We start from the raw sequence: 18448 nt of genomic DNA on the forward strand, positions 1-18448 counted from the left end.
TTTGTATCTAAAATTTTTAGCACAAAATTTACCATGAGCATTATTATTATTACATTATTATAAGTATTATAAGTTATATGCGTGCATGCATACATAAATAAATACATAACATAATATGCACGCATACATACAAACCTACGACACATATTTATCAAAAATAATGTAATTTTACGAACGACTGCTTGAGTTATGAGAATCGAGGAGGACAGCAACAGTGAAGAATACGTTATTATAATTTGCAGCTTAGCCAAAGAAAATTTGGTGTGCATCTGGTAAAAGAGAACAAAAATGCAAATTGCCATAATACATATTTATACATACATGTATACGTTCACACATGTATACTCATGCACTCATACAAACATGTGAAGTTAATTTGAATATGCTTTTGGTATAGTCGAACATTCTACATAGCAAATATTACTCGAGGCTTTCCCGGCTTAAGCTTCCGTCTTAAACTTGTGATGCGTCATTTTTCCATTCAACTTCCGCCCCTGGAAAAACTAAAAATCCCTCCAACTTTGAGCCTCCTCTTGCAGCCAGGGGAGTGAGCTTCCGTAATCGGCTCATCAAGTATCGAATAACATGTTAGTTTTGTCAATAAAATAACCAACTTTTTGGGTATACTGTCCCTAAGCATGGGTCCAGCATAGTATTCCGCGATTCCATTATGCAGCAGCTTTGGCTGTGCTGTTGTATGTGTGCGCGCATGCGTGAAGAGTCCGTTTTAATCGTTGCTTGGCCATCGAATATTTCTTCGCCACGACGTCGTCGGCTTGGCTCGTAAATCCGCCGTATAAAAGGCACGTTGCGCGCTCCATTGGCCAAGCGGCCATTGTTGTGGGTCTTTGGCTAGCTGGGCTGGGCTGGGTTGGCAGGCGACCGCGACGGCGACGGCGACCGTGGCTACGCCATCGTCTGCCTACCAAAGGCTGATTTACTATGATCCGCTTGAGTTTTATGTGCAGAAAGATAACATTTTTAAGATATTGACACCTTGTTAGGCGTTTGAGAGAGTCGAGAGGCCGCAAACTGGCAACAACCTTTGGCTAGGGTTAGACATGGCCAACAGGAACGTTCTCCAGGCCAGAGGCAAACCCTTCCTGCTGCTGTTGCCGCCCCTTCCTCAAGCTGTTGTGGCCCAAGCATTTGCGTGGCTAATTGTTGTTAAAATTAAATGCAGCACCATCGTCAAATGCATAAACATTGCTAGATAATCAAAGCGGCGACGTGCCAGATGCAAAGGGAATAACCAACTAAGACACTAAGGCACCTTTTCCTGTTCCTGTTGCTCTCTCTCTCGTTCTTTCTCTTTCTCTCTCTCTCTCTCTCTCTCTCTCTCTCTCTCTCTCTCTCTCTCTCTCTCTCTCTCTCTCTGTCTCCATCTCTCTTTCGCACTCTGCTTGCCTGTTTCTCTTTGTTTCACTTCCATGTGGGTGTCACAGTCGAAGCGCAGGGCGGCTCAGCTAAATTTATGGCATAGGAATAATACATATCTTTATGGCTTCATTAGCGAAAAGCCGTTCAGCAACCAAAACGCCCCACTCCGAGCCATATAACAACTGCCTCCTGGCCGCCTCCGCCGCCAAGTCAGCGTAAGCCATTCGACACGCTGTCTGCAGCAGCGCCGAAAGGATCGACATCGACGCAGTCGTCAAAAGACTACTCGCCGCTGTTGTCTCTCTCTCTGTCACTAAACTCAGACTCGGACTCGGCCAGCAACACATCACATCAGATCAGATCACATCACATCATTCTCCATGCCTCCATGCCAAGCACTTGCGACTGTGTGTGCCCACTCCAAAGAGGTTCCTCTTGATGCCCTTGTGAGACATGCAAAGCGGAATGTTCGCCCTCTCTAATGCTATGTAACAGAAACATTTGGATAATTAAACCTTTCCAAAGGCAAACATTAATTAATTTTAGAATGCCATAATAACAAGAGATGCACAACTCCAGCAAAAAAAAGAATAAATAAATAAAATATGGAATTCCGACATGATTCCATTTTAACGATATTTAATTTATATTTACCTATCCTACTTTTGAATTTTAAAACATATTTTTCTTAATTAATAAAAACTATATTATTTTTGTAAATATCAAATGGATATCTTTGGTTGGCAACTTAAATTAAAATAGTAAAATATAATTAACACTTGATTATTTTTAAGAAAATCTTCCATTCGGCTAAGAATTAAATATGCGTTATAGTAATATGTAAAATGGTGTTGTTTTTTTTGTATTTACTTTTATAATTATTCTTTTTGGGAAACACTTAACTTTTTTCTTTACTTTTTTTTTGTTCTTTTTATGGAGGAAGCTTTTCAGATATTGAACAATCAATGCGTATTCATGGTCAATTGAATATCTTTGGGTCAACTGTCAAGAGCATCTCAGAGTCGAGCAGCTGTTGATGTGCTGTTCCCACATATTCGACTTTTTAGGGACGTTTTTTATTTTTTCTGTATGTTTTGTTCTTTGCGCACTGATTGATTGAGCCTTTTATTAAAGCGCACGTACAGCGTATTAAATAAATTGTTAGTTACGTTGCGGCACCAGACCTCAAACTCCATACAGCGTACTCTATGCAGGCAACAGATGCCCAATCCCAGCCCTTCTTCAGATCTTGGTGTTGTAGTTGTTGTAGCTGTTGTTGTTGTTGCATCTTGGTGTCGTATGGCAAACGGCACAAAACGCCCCCGAGGTGTTGTATAAGAAAATCTGTTCAGGAACACAGCATGAAAAAGCCGCTCAACGTGCTGCCATTTTTACAACGTCATTTTGCTGAGATCCAAGTGTCTATGCTTAGGTCCATAGACGATGTCGATGTCGATGTGGATGGGGATGTGGAAGTGGATGTCTATGCATTTTTCTTTATGGCCCAGCCACGTATCAATTATGTGCCAAAGTGCTAATGGCTGTTGACGGCCGAACAAACGGCAAGTACTGAATACTGAGCACTGAATGCTGGAGCACTCGGTGCTCATTGTGGGTGTTGCGCATGTAGCATGTAGAAATTCCAGAGCGCATGTTCTCAGCGAAGATTTGTACAGTTCACATGGTGAAAATGATGTTTCCTCCTGGGCTGGCTATTGGTTATGGCGTGTAAAAGTGAAAACTGGTTTTAATTGCCACCGAGGCTGATGATGCACTGAGGCACTGATGCGCCGCAGATCGCGTGCTCAGTGCTGGGCATATTCGACTGCACCAACATTTCAATTATGACACAAATCCATTGCACGCCACAAATAGCCAAAATGCAACGGAGCGCAAATGTTGCCAAATGTTATGCGCATCTCTCACTCTCTCTTTCGCTCTCTCTCTCTGTTTGTTGGGTTTCTTTCTGTTTGGGGCCGTTATACATCTGCATCCAATTAGGTATTAGGTGAGCTGCTGCCGCCTTTGGGTACTTTCTTTGTCGTCCTGGACCAGCAAACGATGATACCAACAACGACCTGAGCCAGGGCTTGAGCCCATTCCATTGGCCTTTTTTGGGCCAGTGCGCTAGTAACTTATACGCTTGTCGTTCACAGGCGCATGATTAATGACCAACAAGGGCCGGGGCCAATCCCAAATGGAAGTCGTGTAAAAAAAGGATGCCAGCCCAGCACCGACCAGAGCTCCGGCTGAGTGCCTGAGTGGCTGACTGCTTGGCAATTGGCTGGCACAGCGCAGCAGTTACCTCAGCTCAAGAACCGACGACTGCCAGCAGCCGGGCAAATGATATTTGAGCCGATTCTCCAATGAGCTACTGCAGTGGCTAACTCTGACTCAGATGAAAAGATTGCTGTCTATTGCTTCTATGCGGCATGGCAACAAGTTTGGCTTGATGCTATCCAAAACTTAACTTGACAATATTTTTAGCTGATTTTTAGATAAATAAAATAATTTTTTTTACGTCCCAACATAAATAATAATATGATATTTAGCAGTAAACCAAATAAATGATCAAAACAAAATATTATTTAACTCTTTGAATTTGTGTTTAGTATCTAAATGAAAAAATATTTAAAATTTTAAATTCTAATATGTTTGTTTATTTCTTGCATCTATCGAATCTAGGCTTGCAAATACCTTGTAACTCTTTCGAATTCCTTAAATTATTGAGAATCGTAAGCATCAATCAGCAAAAATAACAATGCGAGCACAACCAAAGTCCAATTTCTTTGTGTTTTACCTTTTATATTTATTATAATATGATGTCTTTATTATAGCTATAGAAAGTAAAATTAAATTTATTGCATAGCTAGATATGAAAGTTGAATAAATAAAATAAAAGTGAGACAGATGAGTTTTTAATGTGATTAACAATTTAATCACACAAAGCATTTGTAGATATTCAAATCGGATCTTAAGTGCCAGGCCAGCCGGCAGGCCTCAGTTTCAGTGTGTAGTGTACAAACAAGTAAATCGTTGCGATATATGTAAGTTTCACACCTGAATGTAATCGAATTTTTATCATTTTACCTCCGCATTGCATTGTTGCTAGGCAGCCTAGCGAGACTCTACAGACGGGCACAGACACAGACACACAGGCACACAGGCACACGGGCACACGGGCACATGGGCACTGGCCCAGGCCCAGGCTTAAGCTCAGGCCGAGCAGCAAATTGAAATTTATTGCCACTGAGCCACTGGAAATGCAAGCGAGTTCCGTAACAAACCGAACATACAATGGCCAAAGGGGGGTCGGTGCCGGTATGGGCACGATGCAAAATTTGGTCAGCCAACTGGTCGCGTATGTGGGTCGCATTTGTTAGGCGTTGCCAGCAGCAACGATTGCTACTCGGCCTCTGGCTCATTGTTAGATAGGATGGGAAGTGTGACATTCGACCATTAGAGGAGTTAGACGATCGCCAGGCATCGGCCATCGGCCATTGGGCATTGGGTATCGCAAATCGCGAATCGCGAATCGCGAATCGAGAATCAAGCATCGTCTTGATTGTCAGTCAGTCTCCGGCTCAGTCACTTAGCCATCAAGTGGCTGAGGCAGTGGCAGTGGCAGTGGCACTGGCAATAGCGTTGGCAAAAGGCAAAGGCACAGGCAAAGGCAACGCCCGCACGACTTCGACTTCGACTTGGACTTGAACTGGGAGTTGGGAGTTGGGACTTGCCACCGCCATCGAAGATTTATTGCTTAGATAAGCGCGAAAAGTTACAGATGCTTATGCAGCGGCAGCCACCGCAAGGCGCGTCTCAGGCTCAGCTTTAGATTCTACCAAATGGACGAGGGTGAGTTAAAAAATTACTAGCAAGCCAAATTTGTTCGTAGGCAAACTCGAAAATTCTTAAACAATTTTTTAACTTGTATTCCACTTTCATCGACTGATAAAATAAATCCCATAAATTAGGTGAACTAGATATTAAAACATTTTCATTGAATAAAAATAGTTATTATGCAGCACAAATCAATAATGTAGCTGCCGCACTTTCTCTTCGAAGTGCACACAACTAATTAACCATCATTTAAATAAATGTTGTGGAAGAGCCCTCGCTGGTTGTGCCTGCAGCATGTTGTCGTCGTCGTCTCGTTAGCGAGGCGCGATTGCTGGCCGCGATTGGCAATTGGCAACGGCAGCAGCAGCAAAAGCAGCGGCAGCAGCAGCAGCAGCCAGTCAACGTCTTTGGTCTAGGCTTAAGGGCCGCTTGATAAGCATCACAGCCTTGCAAGCTGGCTCAGCAAACAGCCTTTGCAACTGCCTGAGACGGGTCCTGGGCTAAATTAGTGGATGCCGCTTTTAATTCCTATCGCCTTATCGCAGCAGCAACATCTTAAATGAGGTCAATTATCAATGGGCCGCAGCCAAAAGTGCAAGTTGTTGGAAAAATCTGAGCCTGGGCCTGGCCTATGCGAATGTAACCAGCTCAGCTCATAAAGCAGAGTTTCACTTTCAATTCCGCTGCGACGAGAGGCGAGAGTAATAGAAACTGCACATTAAACGCAACACGTGCCACGCTTCATGGGAGCAGCCCCAGCACCAGCACCAGCAACAGCAACAGCACTAGCTTTAGCGAAACGTTGCACTTGCAATCAATCACAAAAGCCAGCTAGCTGTAATTAGCGCAGGGAAAAATAGAAAAATAGAAACAAAAAAAAATAGAAATAAATAACAGCGACTACAGTGAAATATCGCACAATGCACATTGTGCATAAAAACAAAGAAAGCATGACGAAGTCAAAGCAGCAGAAAATTTTGTATGCAGCCAAGAGAAGGCCGCAGAACAGATTGCAATTTGCGCAAGCAATGGAGCAGCAACTTGGCCGGTTTCATTAAAAATTTGTATTTTGGTTGAATAACAATGGTAATAACGTTAAGTGTGCAGCGTCCAAACAAAACCGAGGCACAAAAGTGAAAATTTCACCTGATGCTATTGCTCAAGTCTGCCTGCTGCAGCCCATAAGCAGCAATTGAAAATCGACAGCAACCACAGCAGCAGCAGCAGCAGCAGCAATAGCAACAGCAACAGCAACAATAATGCCTAAGTAGTAATCAACATGAAAATTTGCTTTTATATAAATTGCAAATGAGCGTGGCAGGGTCTCAAAGCCAAAGCCAAAGCTAAAAGTCATTGCCAATGTCAATGCAGCGACTGTCAGATCTAGTCAAGGCAAAAGATGCGACTCACAAATACTTCCCATATTGGAGACACTTAAGGAAATATCGAAAAATATATATACGTATATGGTATATATATATATGAATCGAGTGACTATTTATTTAGAGGCCAAGTCTTGACTTGGAAATCGATTATATTTTAGTATCCATCAGAGCTTGGTAGGTGACGAACACATCTTAAAAAGTGAATACGCTGTAATTTCTCAGAATATTTTATTAAATAAAACATAAAACTGGATTTAAGTTATAATTTTTTCAAGTAACTTAGAATATAACTTTTTAAAGAAGTGCAGAGTGGAGAGAAGGATTCATAAAGAAATTAGAATTGCTTTCAAATTGTTATACTAACAGATCCAAATGCTAGTTGTGTGATCAATGGAGCAGAAAGCTCGCAGTTTTTCGCAGCTTTCCGTTCACATGATCGTGCCATTGACAACATGCACAAATGTTGACCTTTAATTACGACAACCAAAGCAGCGACAACAGCAACAAACACAACAGCAGCAACAACTTGTTTCTGGCTGGCCACTGTTTGCATAACTACGCACATAGCAACGAGCAGAAGCTGGCAGAAATATTATAAAAGGGGCCAAAGGAGGCAACTGCAGCAGCAGCGGCAGCGGCAGCAGCAACAACAACGACAACGACGACAACTGCAATTTGTCCAGCTGCATGAGACAACTCTAGACAGAGGCACAGAGAGAGAGGCGCAGACAGAGCCATGGAATCGGAGGCAGAGACACACGCATGCTGGCCAGGAGCTTCGACTGGGGCTGGGTGACAAGTGCTTAGTGTCAGCACCTCGGTTAGCATGCAGAGTGGAGCGGAGCTCAGTTGAGCTCGCATTCCCCTTCCCCCCTGTCTTACCCCTCTCAGCGTCCACTGTTGACAATTTTGTTTGGCCTGGCCAGGATGCAGGTACGTATTCGTTGGTGCAGGGGTAGAGCGGTTTGGGACTCAGTTTACACATTAATTATCACTTTTGTTACCGGACGGTAGCGCGCCAGAAGTAGAAGTAGAAGAAGAAGACACACGACAGACAGGCGACAGATGAGAACATTAGAAGACAGGCGTACTTAGTTTGTTGCTTAAGTCTTTTGTTTTCCTTTACGCCACTTGCCATTTGCCAGGTGATAAATGAACTGCTGAAAGCTTTTAGCTGCTAGAGCACGGGGGAGGGGACGCAGGGACGGTTGGAGCCCTTTAGGTCGCACTGATTTATGCTTGCCAGGCTCAAAAGTAATCGATAATAATCGATAGCAACACCCACTTGATAGCCAGACGTCGCGACGTTTCAGGCGTTCAGATGAAAATTAAATTATAAAATGCTTTACAAGTGGGTCGGCCCCTTGGGTTTCAGCCTGCCACGCCCAGCACCTACAGCTTTCAGCCTTGATACACTGCAATAAAATTGCCCACAAACGAGGGTGGACATGCGATTTCCTTGACATTTATGCAATGCAACCGCAGACGCAGTGGGGCGGACCAACTTGTCTCCCAGCAAGCACACAGCCACGGCCATGGTCTTAACCTCAGTCTCAGCCGTTGCCACGCCCCACTTGTGTGTAGCAGATGCGTTTGCGGCCGGGGCAAACAGTCGAGGAGCCAAAGCAAATAGCCAGCGGCCAGATTTTGTCTTTGCGCACAGTGTAACACGTATCAATTATAGGCAACAGTAACAACAACAGGAATAACTACAATAAAAACACAATCTCAATATGGCCAACGACATCAAATTATTGGTTTGGGGCCAAGCGATTTAGGGCACACATGGGACTCGTTCTGGGAAAGCAACAATGCTCAAAACTGACTTAACATGGCAGCAAGAGAGTGTTGAAGATAGTGTTGAATTGAAGTCTGCTTTAGATATTTCTGGTACATTTAGTAAAGTTTTAGTAAATCGCCAATTTAGAATACAAATTTTTTGAGTACAATGCCCAATCATAGGCCACTTGATATTATCTAAGAAAACTTACATTAAATTTTACAATTTTCATTTATACCTACTCCATAAAATATGATTATTTTATTTTTAGCAAATTATTCCAGCTATCTGCAGGCTGGCCAAGACTTTTGCCTTTACCAACTGTGCTGCAGCGTATCGAAGGCGCCAACAGCCATGGGCAATCTAGTCCGATGGCAAACCAATGCGGAGACAAAGACAAAAATTCAAAGCGACTTTAAGTGCCCACAAGCCAGGGCCCAGTTAAAGTCAGTGCCAAACTATGTCTGTAGATTTAAGCTGCGCTTTGGTACCTAATGGACAGCAGCGTTTGCCAGGACTGGGTTGGAGTTTGAGTTCGAGTTGGAGTCGGAGTCAGAGTCTGAGCCTGAGCCTCAGCCTTAGCCGCAGCGGTTACAGTCCTGCATAAAAAATGATTAATTCCTAGCCTGATAATTTATGTAGACACATAATTCACAGCGGGACATATTTTAGCCAGAGTTCAGGCCGCAAATGCGGTCGCCACTTAAATGTGGCTCTAAAAATAGCACACACACACATACCTATTATATGAGTGAGTGAGTGTGTGTGTGTGTGTGTGTGTCGGTCATATGCTTAAGCTAAAAATAAGAGGTAAGACCTCATAGCGGAGCAGGCATCGGCGCGCGCATTTGATTTAAATTGAAGTTAAAGCCAAAGCCAAGCCAAAAGGCTAAGATCGAGGCTATTCTATGGCCATGGAGCTTTGGAACGTGGCCACGCGCCTGGCTATATCATCATTGCCATTAAATATTTATGACGCAGCGGCTGAACACAGGCTGAGCTTAAGCCCTAATCAAAACTGGCCGTTTGGTTTTTAGAAGAAAAGTTTTTAGCTAGAAAATTGTCAAGTTCGTTGCCTAAGTCTTTTGTTATTTTTTTTTATCATATATTTTTCTCTTAAGTAAAATAAATTCGCCTTGAAATATATTAAATATTAAAAAGAAGATATGAAAATTATCGCCATATTTCCCAATCAATATCCTAGCCAATATACCCGGTTTTGCTCGGATAAAGTGTTCTTGAATTTAAAGTCAGTCGGATGGAACTAACTAAATATATATATAACTTTAACAATATAATATTAATAATATCTAACTATATAAATAATAACAATAGTTATCAGTTAAAATGCTTAGCTGCCTTACGTGCCGCAGTTATTCTCAGGGCCAAGTTACGAGAATGTTAAACTCTCACTTCCTACTTGAGATAAACCATCCAGAAGCACATGAAGTAGCAACATCCAAGCATTTGTGTCTTTGTCAAGTGTCCCCATTGGGCGAGCATCATCAGCATACGGTTGACATTATTACGATGTTCAGCCATGGAAGCGCATTAGTTATCTGTATGATACTTGAGCTGCACTTCCTTGATACCTTGCTCGCTCAGACTCATGAATTGATAATCAATAGATGGTCAAGCGCGGTCATGGATGCGCATCCTCCTCCACTGATTGAGTCAGCTGTGACTGTCGCAGCATAATTTGTGGCACAGTGGCAGTTGCATGCCGCAAACCCCAAGCTGGATAACCAACTGGAATAAATTCTAGGCTGGCAACCCGCTGGCTTTCATTTCTAATTTTTGCATTTGGACCACTGTGGGGATCGGCTACCGTCCATCGATGGGGCCATGTCGATGGCGATGTTTTAGCGCATTTTATTGCTTTATTTGAGACTTTGGCATCGCACAACGCTTGTCAATTTTACAACTTTATAGAGGCGAGCGCTTATCGTTTGCATATTTATGCCTCGCTCGATGGCCATGTCTCTTAATATTTTTGACATATTGGCTATGGCCGTGCGCTGGCCCAACCATTGTCTGGCCCCATAGCCTGGCTGGACCTGAGGCTGCTGTCTGTTGTTCACCGTCTGCGGCCTCAGCTTGGCTGTGAGAGGCTCATTGTTGTCGTCATTTGTTGACTGCGCCTTCCACAGAAATTTGTGCAACTCGACTCAAGGAGTTGAGTTCTGTATTTGCGTCTACGTCTGCGTCTGCGTCTGTGTCCGTGTCCGTGTCTGTATCTGTGTCTGCGTTCGCATTTGAATTGCAAATCCTATTATGACTTGTGAAATTATAATTTTTCTAGCCAGGCCGCACAGCCACTCCAGGTTCATGCCCATGTCCATGTCCAGGGTCCAGTCTGTAGTTTCTTGTCTGCAGTCTGTTTTCTGTAAAGCAGAGGGTTCAATAGCATGAATTATGCATATGCAGGCGCTTTTGGGGCGCACACGCATCCCATGCACTTAGTTATGATAACGTTGCACATTTTGCTGCACAGGCTGCTCCTCTCCAGCATCCTCATCTATTTGTTTTGGCCAGCTACAACGCAATACGCCCCATGCACCATGCACCATGCCCCACGCCTCAAATGCTGCATCCGCAGCAGCATTCGCATCCAAATGCCCAAATGGCTTATGCTTTATGCGTAGCAGCTGCTGGCCACTGTAGGCTCTGTAGAGCACTGTGAGAGTTGTAGACGCTGACGACGCCCCCTCTTTTGGCTGCTACCGCAACTCGAACTCGAACTTGGGCCCAACCATTGCTGCTGACAGAACAAAGAAGTCGTTCATTTGTAATTGTTGTTGCTGCTGTTGCTGCAAAGGGCAGACACACGGCCAAGGATTACCAGCAGCAGATGTAGACGCACATACTCCAACATATGTATATGTATGTGTGTCTTTGTATATAGTAGTGTGCACCATGTACATATTTATGCTCATATAGAAGCAGGCTGTGTGTGCTTGCATATCTTTTATGACTTTTGACTTGCCTTTGACTTTGCTCAGGTTGAGTTGAACGACCGACACATGTGCTGGCAGATGGGCTTTGTCGAAAATCCATCCATGGTCAACAGCCATAATGGCTAGCTGGTGTCTTCAAGGCTATAGCATGTCAGGCCCCATGTCTATAAGGAACCGTAGATTGTGGTAATTAAACAATTATATTTTAGATTCTCCTTTCGTTCCAACCTCCACCGTCAAAGTTTTTAAGTAACCAGGTGGACAAATACAGCAAACAGCTTTGGAGGAGATCCTTAGTCAGGCATATATTGCAAATTCAGTCTTGAATATATGGCTACAGATCGACTCAGCTCGTCATCTTGATCAAGCATAAATATATACTTTATGGAGTCGGAGGTGTCTCCTTTTGTGCGTTACATATTTCATGACAAAATTACAATACAAGGCTACAGTAATACTTGTTCGTAAAATATGATGCCGTTTTCATTTTCCGTTTTCATTTCTCTTCAGTTGGCTTAGTTTAAGTGGACGACTGCAATTTTGTATGCAGTCCTTACCACTTACAGCTTAATAAGCAGCCTATTAGCTGGGCTACCATTTTGCAACGCCAACTCCGCACACAAATCACACACAATTAGATGTCAGTCAACGTTGAAGCTGGTCAACAACTGACCATGATTACCGACTCCCTTGGTCCGGGTTCTGAACGAGCCACGTCGAGCAGCGATTTCAGCTATGACATTACCTCAATGTCGGCGCAAATTTGCAAATTAGCAGCAGACAACAAAAGAATTATATATGCACATTATATAATGCGAGTTTACCAAACTAACAACGTCAAATGGTTGAGGAACAAAATACCCAAGCCGAATCAATTTGCTGCGGATCACACAATGAAAACGAGAACAGGAACCGTCACAGGCTCTGTGTCTTTCGTCTGGGCAATGGATCTGGATACTGCAGAAGGCAGTTCCTCCTCTTCACTCCAAGCACACACATTTTTCCCATCATTAACATTGCGCAGACGAAATCTGCATGCAGATGAAGTTAAGCCGACCAAGAAACATGCGTACTTAGTTACAGAGCTCTTGTGTCTGTGACTATTTGTTTCACGAATTCGCAGCGCATTAAACGAACGAAAAAAAAAAACCGACAACTCGGAAAGAAGAAAATTTAAAGAGCGTGACAAGCCGAACTTGTGAATATCCTGGAAACAATTATTTAAATTATTGAGGCTACTAAATGGAGAACCCTCAAGACATATACCTATGACTTAGAAATACAGTGGTTAATCATTCTTTTAAAAAAAAAAAAAAATTGTTTCATTCCTTAAGCCTAACCTTATCTTATCTGCTAATACAAAATAGTATTCCCATATGCTTTAAAAAATACTTGAAATGAATGCAAAATACGTACACAAAACATGGGAAATATGCCACTTCTCGGTAAAAAGATAGTTACTTTTCAGTAGTTATCTTGCATTGCAGAGACGCTCAACTTGTAGGGTATTCAAGAGCAACAGCAGTGGCACTCTGTCCTACGGTCCAAACAAGGCAAAAGGCATGTCCATCCTCCTATCGTAACAAGAACAATTTGTTCTAATGCGCCATGGCAGCGGTTGCAGCAGCAGATGTTGGAGCCATTGCAACGAGAGGCTGGAGATGCATAGAAAAAGGAAAGGGCAGCCACTGAACACGCAATGGCCAGAACAAATGTAGACATTAAGCTGCTGCTGCTGCTGCTGGCTGTGGCCAAGCCGACCGCAAACGGAGCATGGAACGTAGACAAGGCGCACCTTAACATCGAGTGACACGCAATGGACAAACGCCAACGCCAACCAGCAGTTGGCCACAATAAAAATCATATACATACACATATATATCTATATATTAGATATATAAAATTTGCCATATTTCTCGCGCCTCAGTTTTTCCCAGCAGACACTTACGGGCATTTCAATAAATTCGCTGTAGAAATTTCATTAATCGGCATCTAGTGGGGGAGCCTCAGGTGGACAGCAGCAGCAGCAGCAGGTGGAACGGCTAATGCTGAGGATGCTGCCACTGCCAGTTATACCATGGCCATAAAAATATTTGCCGCCTTAATGTGAGTGGCTTATAAATTTGCACAAACGCGACCATATATAGCATTTAAGCACTGGGCCCATGGGGGCAGGGGCAGTCAACAGATCGCAGACCACCAACCACCACCAATGCAGTTGCAAAGGCAGTTGTACATAACTGTTATTGTGGTTAGCTCGTTGGCTCTGGACAGTTTTTTTCCGAGTTGATCAGTGACGACTTGTTGCTTTTTTCTCCAAATCGTTTGTTAATACGTAAGCCGTTCCCTTAGAAAAAACTGCAATTGCTTTGTTTTTGTTAGAATTTCAAATAGGTCAAATTATTAGCTTTCTTTTTTCATAAATCCACCCCCTCGCAACCAACCATAAGGCGCTGTTATATATATAAATACAAAGGTCAAAACAGAACTAGACTATGTACTTGTTAAGTAGGCTAGAACAAAACATCTAAGTCGCGAAGAGAGACAGTTACCACTTGCCCAAAAAATATGTAAAGTATATATTACTTGCAGTTAATCATAAAAATCACCTAAAAGAGCAATCCGATTTTAAGTGGGCGTTTTGAACAAATTAAAATATATGAAAATGAATAAATAAAGACACCATGGTTGTTAGGTAATATACATATCTAAATTTAAATATAAAATATTGACTCTAAAGTGATTTCATTTATTTTTTATCTTGCTAATTGTATTCACTTCTTAACATGTACACTTACAGTACTTAACTATTATTGGGATTATACAATGGTTTATATTTGGTTTCGTAAATGAGGGTTGTACATTATAAACTAACGACAATGATGTGGACTCATATGCTACTCTGTAAATAAATATGTATGGCCACAAAGAATTGAATTAAATTGAACTTTAAGTAAAAACTAAGCGGTAAGCACTGCTTTGGCAAGTTTTCGTATAATGGAACATAATCACTTTATGTGTTTTCATGTGTTATTAATAACATTTTTTTTTTTTTTTTTGGTAAAGGCAAATCTAATATGATGTAAATTCAAAGTATCGGTGCTTAAATCCTAACATCTTTGGACTAAATCATTTGGTAAAATTGTCTATTTAACTTTTTGGGTTTAAGCTAAATTAAATGGCAAGAACTAATTCTAAGCGCGTTTACTCTATGGCACAATCGCTTTGGTCAGAAGCAATGAGCAATAGTTGCTTTTTACTTCTGCTTCATGTACATGGTCGCAATCTTGTCGAGTATCGTATCGATCGAGAGCAGCTCCTCGCTAAACTTTTGCATGGTCTGCGCCGGCACAATCCACTTGAGAAACTCCTCCACATTTAAACGCAGCCTAGCCAAAGGCGTCAACGTCGCATCGTCATGTGAAGGACGCTGTGCCAGCTTGAGCGATGCAATTATAACATTATCAATTAGACGCTTCTCATAACCTAGCTGACGCAGCTTCTGTGCCGAGCTTATCTTTTTCAGCACAACAGCAATATTGAATCGAATGTTGGAAAGCGTATGTGCATCTTCTGTTTGACTATCGTTAGGCTCCTCTGTTGCTTGACACTTGCCACACTGCTCGGCATGCGCCTGCAGCTCCACTTTGATTTTAAAGAACTCTTGGCAGCCAGGGCACATGTAGGGCTTCTGCTGTTTGTGTATCTTTTTCATATGATTCTTAAGATGCGCTAGCTGCGAGAAGGCCACCTCATCCGTACATAGTTGGCAGCGAAATGGCTTTTCACCCGTGTGTTTCCGTATGTGCAGCTTTAGGACGCTGGAGTGGGCAAACGTTTGATGACAGATCTACAACGATACATCAATATAAATAGATATTATCTTCTTCTGCATAGTCGCCTCTTACCCGACACTGATATGGCCGCTCCCCCGTGTGCATTCGCATATGCACATTGTATTGCGACTTTTGGGTGAAATACGAATTGCACACCTCGCAGACGTGCGTCTTGACTGCGGCGTGTTTCTGCATATGCGTGGCCAGATCCTCATCCGGTTCGATGGTCTTATGGCAAATTTCACAATCAAATTGACTCAGCTTGTGGTGCTCCTGATTGATATGAGCGCGCAGTGCCAATTCATTAGCAAACTGATTTTCACATATGGAGCATCTGTGCTCCATTCCCTGCTCGTGTCGTTCCATGTGTACGCGCAGATTGGCATTGGTCGAAAAGCTGGCCGAGCATTTGGTGCAGTTGAATTGCTGAATACTCGTCTTGTGATGGGATACCATGTGCTGTTGCAGCTGTTGCACGCGGAAGGAAATGGGAAATATGAGTTTGAATATAGGATAAATGGTGTGCTACTACTGTACTCACTTGACCGCCACGTGCGAAGCGTTTCTCGCAGAGTGCACATGGATATGGCTTCTCACCCGAATGCAAACGCATATGCAGTTTTAGGCGCTCCTTCAGTGCAAATGATTTGGGGCACTGGCTGCAAGCGAACTGTTTCTTGTGCTCGTGGGCGGTGGTGATGTGGTTCTTAAGATTCACCGCCTGTCGATAGCATTTGCCGCACTCAGTACATTTGTGTGGCCGCTCGTCGGAGTGGATGAGCATGTGACGCAGCAGATCGGTCTTGCCACCAAACTCCTTAGAGCAATGGGTGCACACGTGTTGCTTGCGTTTGGTGGACTCTGCTTTGCGTGGTGATTTCTTTGGTTTGGGCTGAATGTAGTCCGCATCGGCATCTGTCGAGTCCTGCTCGGCTTCGGGCTCTCCATCCACATACAAATCTTGCAGACTGTTGAGGCTGCTTTTGCGTCGCTTAATGGCCGTGGCAGCGGGCGAGAAATCGCGAGCCGCCGGCGGCGATGACAGCGATATACCGCTGTCCGTGAGCACAGAGACGGCATCCTCCTTGGATAGGCTGCGACGACTGCGTACCATGCTGTGTTAGTTTTATGTCTATTACAGATCTTCCTGCACCCGGCACCAGCTGCTAATTTACTTGGGTAAGGGGTTAATGTTTCTACGATAGGTATTTGATTTTCGACAATTTTTAGCTTAAGAAGAAGGTTCCCAAACACCTCGGATTGTTATAGCGATTTAGTTATAGTTTCGCTGCAAGAAAAAGTTAAGAGCTGTTGATTATTTAGCTTGCATTGCCACGTTCGAAACAACTCACAAAACAAAACACAAAAGAAAACAACAATAAGAATTTCAGCTGTGTCCACCGAACTTTAAAAACTGACGCTCACGATAAGAACCACTTCAAGGGGCGGGGCAGAGAGTCGTACAGAGGGAAGTGCGCGCAATTACACGGAGCAAAAAATTATTAGCTTTATGTAAGCTAAATACTTTTAGGATTTACTGATTAAAGCCCGTCATCACAAGTGTCTTGGTGGTTGATTTAATACTTTCTCAGTTTTGGCTCTAATCAAATTCGAAACCTGAGAAATATACTCTTGAATTGAACACTTTTTTTTTTACTGTGTAGCAGTACTACTATATTTGTTTTTATCACTTTATCAGCTAGAATTTCCAGGTAGTTTATATACACACACACATGTGACAACTTATGTGTGGAAAGCTGAAATGTTGTTTAGTTTGTTTTCTCAATCTTTTGTTTGGAATGCGAGAGAGCGAGCTGATAAGCGCGCGACAAAGGCAATAACTGATAAGGCTAAGTCTGGTCAGATAAGAGTTTACTTATACAACTAGTGGAATCTTTTTCACTATAAAATTGCTCTTGCTGCTGCAGTTGTTGCTCAGAACTTCCAGTGAAGTGGCATATTAATGTAGGAAAACTGCATGCGAAACAAAGAAAACTGTAAAAATCAAGAATAGACGACGATGACGACCCTGGGAACAGTTAGCGCGAAATGCTATACATAAACATCTGGCGAACAGATTGCCCATATGAGCTCACACACCCCCTCCAGACGCACACACACACACACACATGCAAATAGGAGATTTACAGACCTGTGGCGACGCTTCATTGAAGACAACAAAAAATAACCAAAGGGCGGCGGCGCACGCCAAAACTTACTGTGCACAGTTTTATGTACTCGATGATGGTAATTGGGAACAGCATTGAAGCATGATGTCCAAGTGCAGGGACAGGGCCACAGTTCACACAGCTGCACGTTACGCAAATGAAGCGTAAAACGAAAATGAAAGCACTGTTGAAAAGCAAATTAAAAGCGCGCGACAAACCCTAAAAAAAAAACACTTCCAAAGAGCTTTAACTGTAACTATTGCAGCAGCTCTGCTGTCGGCCGCGTCCGACGTGGAAGCGACGCTGCCGTACGGTAGCCAGCGATTCATTAAATTGAAAGAGAACGTTGAAAAAAGCACGAACGACAGCGAAAAGTCACAAAAGGTGTGGGACACAAAGAATATATACATATATATATAAAAAAAAAAAAAAGAAAAAACAGCAGTTTTGTAATGCTAAATAGGCAGCAGTAGCGGGCAGCGCAATTGCAGAGCACAGGGCGTGCTTCTTGCTGTGGGGGTCAAACGTTGAAGTCTTTTGTTTATGTCGCACGGAAAGATCAACAAAAACCTGCGGCAAGAAGTTTTGTTAGTAACTACAAAATACCAGCACCAATGTATCACAGTTTATTATATTTCATATATAAATAAGTAAATGCCAACACCACAATTAATTCGCATTGTTAGGGAAATCAGAGCAAAAAAAGGCAACTTACCCGCAGTGGAGTGCGAATATTTATAGAGCAGCTGCAAAACAAAACTGATTCAAGCACACACAACACACAACCACACTCACCACTATAGTCACACACACGCAAAGCACCTGGCTACATTTTATGTATTATTTGTTTAAACCTTTGCTGCATTTTCCAAACAAACACCCATTTTCAGTGCACACTTCATATTTGTGTTTACCTTCAGCAGCCCCATGAGCACAAACATATTGTGAACGCTTAGCACAGGCCAGGAAGAATCTTAGCTCATTTCACATGTTATACATTACATTGCACATGTAAAATATATTGTTTTGTTTGTAAAAATTTAATGAATTTCCTTTTTGCACCCCGCTGCGTCGTGTTTACTTGTAATGCTTTGGGTGGAAC

At 42.8% G+C, this 18448-nt stretch overlaps 1 protein-coding gene across 3 annotated transcripts; it reads right to left on the reverse strand.

Moving 5' to 3' along the window:
• Positions 1-14070: 14070 nt before the first annotated feature.
• On the reverse strand, positions 14071-18425 carry LOC135437564 (zinc finger protein OZF). 3 transcript variants are annotated; one of them, XM_064695541.1, is made up of 4 exons: positions 18261-18425; positions 15720-16466; positions 15251-15646; positions 14071-15192 (listed from the first exon to the last, which is right to left on the reverse strand). In XM_064695541.1, exons 2-4 carry the CDS (start codon positions 16290-16292, stop codon positions 14599-14601), a joined length of 1563 nt encoding a protein of 520 aa, XP_064551611.1. In that variant the 5' UTR covers positions 16293-16466; positions 18261-18425; the 3' UTR covers positions 14071-14598. The 3 variants fall into 3 exon arrangements, with proteins under 3 accessions (XP_064551611.1, XP_064551609.1, XP_064551610.1); XM_064695539.1 differs by having other exon boundaries at positions 18062-18425; XM_064695540.1 differs by lacking the exon at positions 18261-18425 and adding an exon at positions 17398-17588.
• Between the last annotated feature and the right edge of the window lie 23 nt (positions 18426-18448).

Source organism: Drosophila montana, unplaced genomic scaffold (assembly GCF_035044405.1).
Source record: "Drosophila montana isolate Dmon_TW-CO22-7 unplaced genomic scaffold, ASM3504440v1 contig_3829_1, whole genome shotgun sequence".
NCBI classification, from domain to species: domain Eukaryota; kingdom Metazoa; phylum Arthropoda; class Insecta; order Diptera; family Drosophilidae; genus Drosophila; species Drosophila montana.

Coding starts and splice junctions, on each gene's coding strand:
- LOC135437564 (XM_064695541.1), bottom strand. CDS start 16,292: ATGGTACGCAGTCGTCGCAGCCTATCCAAGGAGGATGCCGTCTCTGTG. Junction 15,647..15,719: donor GCTTCGCACGTGGCGGTCAA/GTGAGTACAGTA, acceptor CGCGTGCAACAG/CTGCAACAGCACATGGTATC. Junction 15,193..15,250: donor AGCGGCCATATCAGTGTCGG/GTAAGAGGCGAC, acceptor GTATCGTTGTAG/ATCTGTCATCAAACGTTTGC.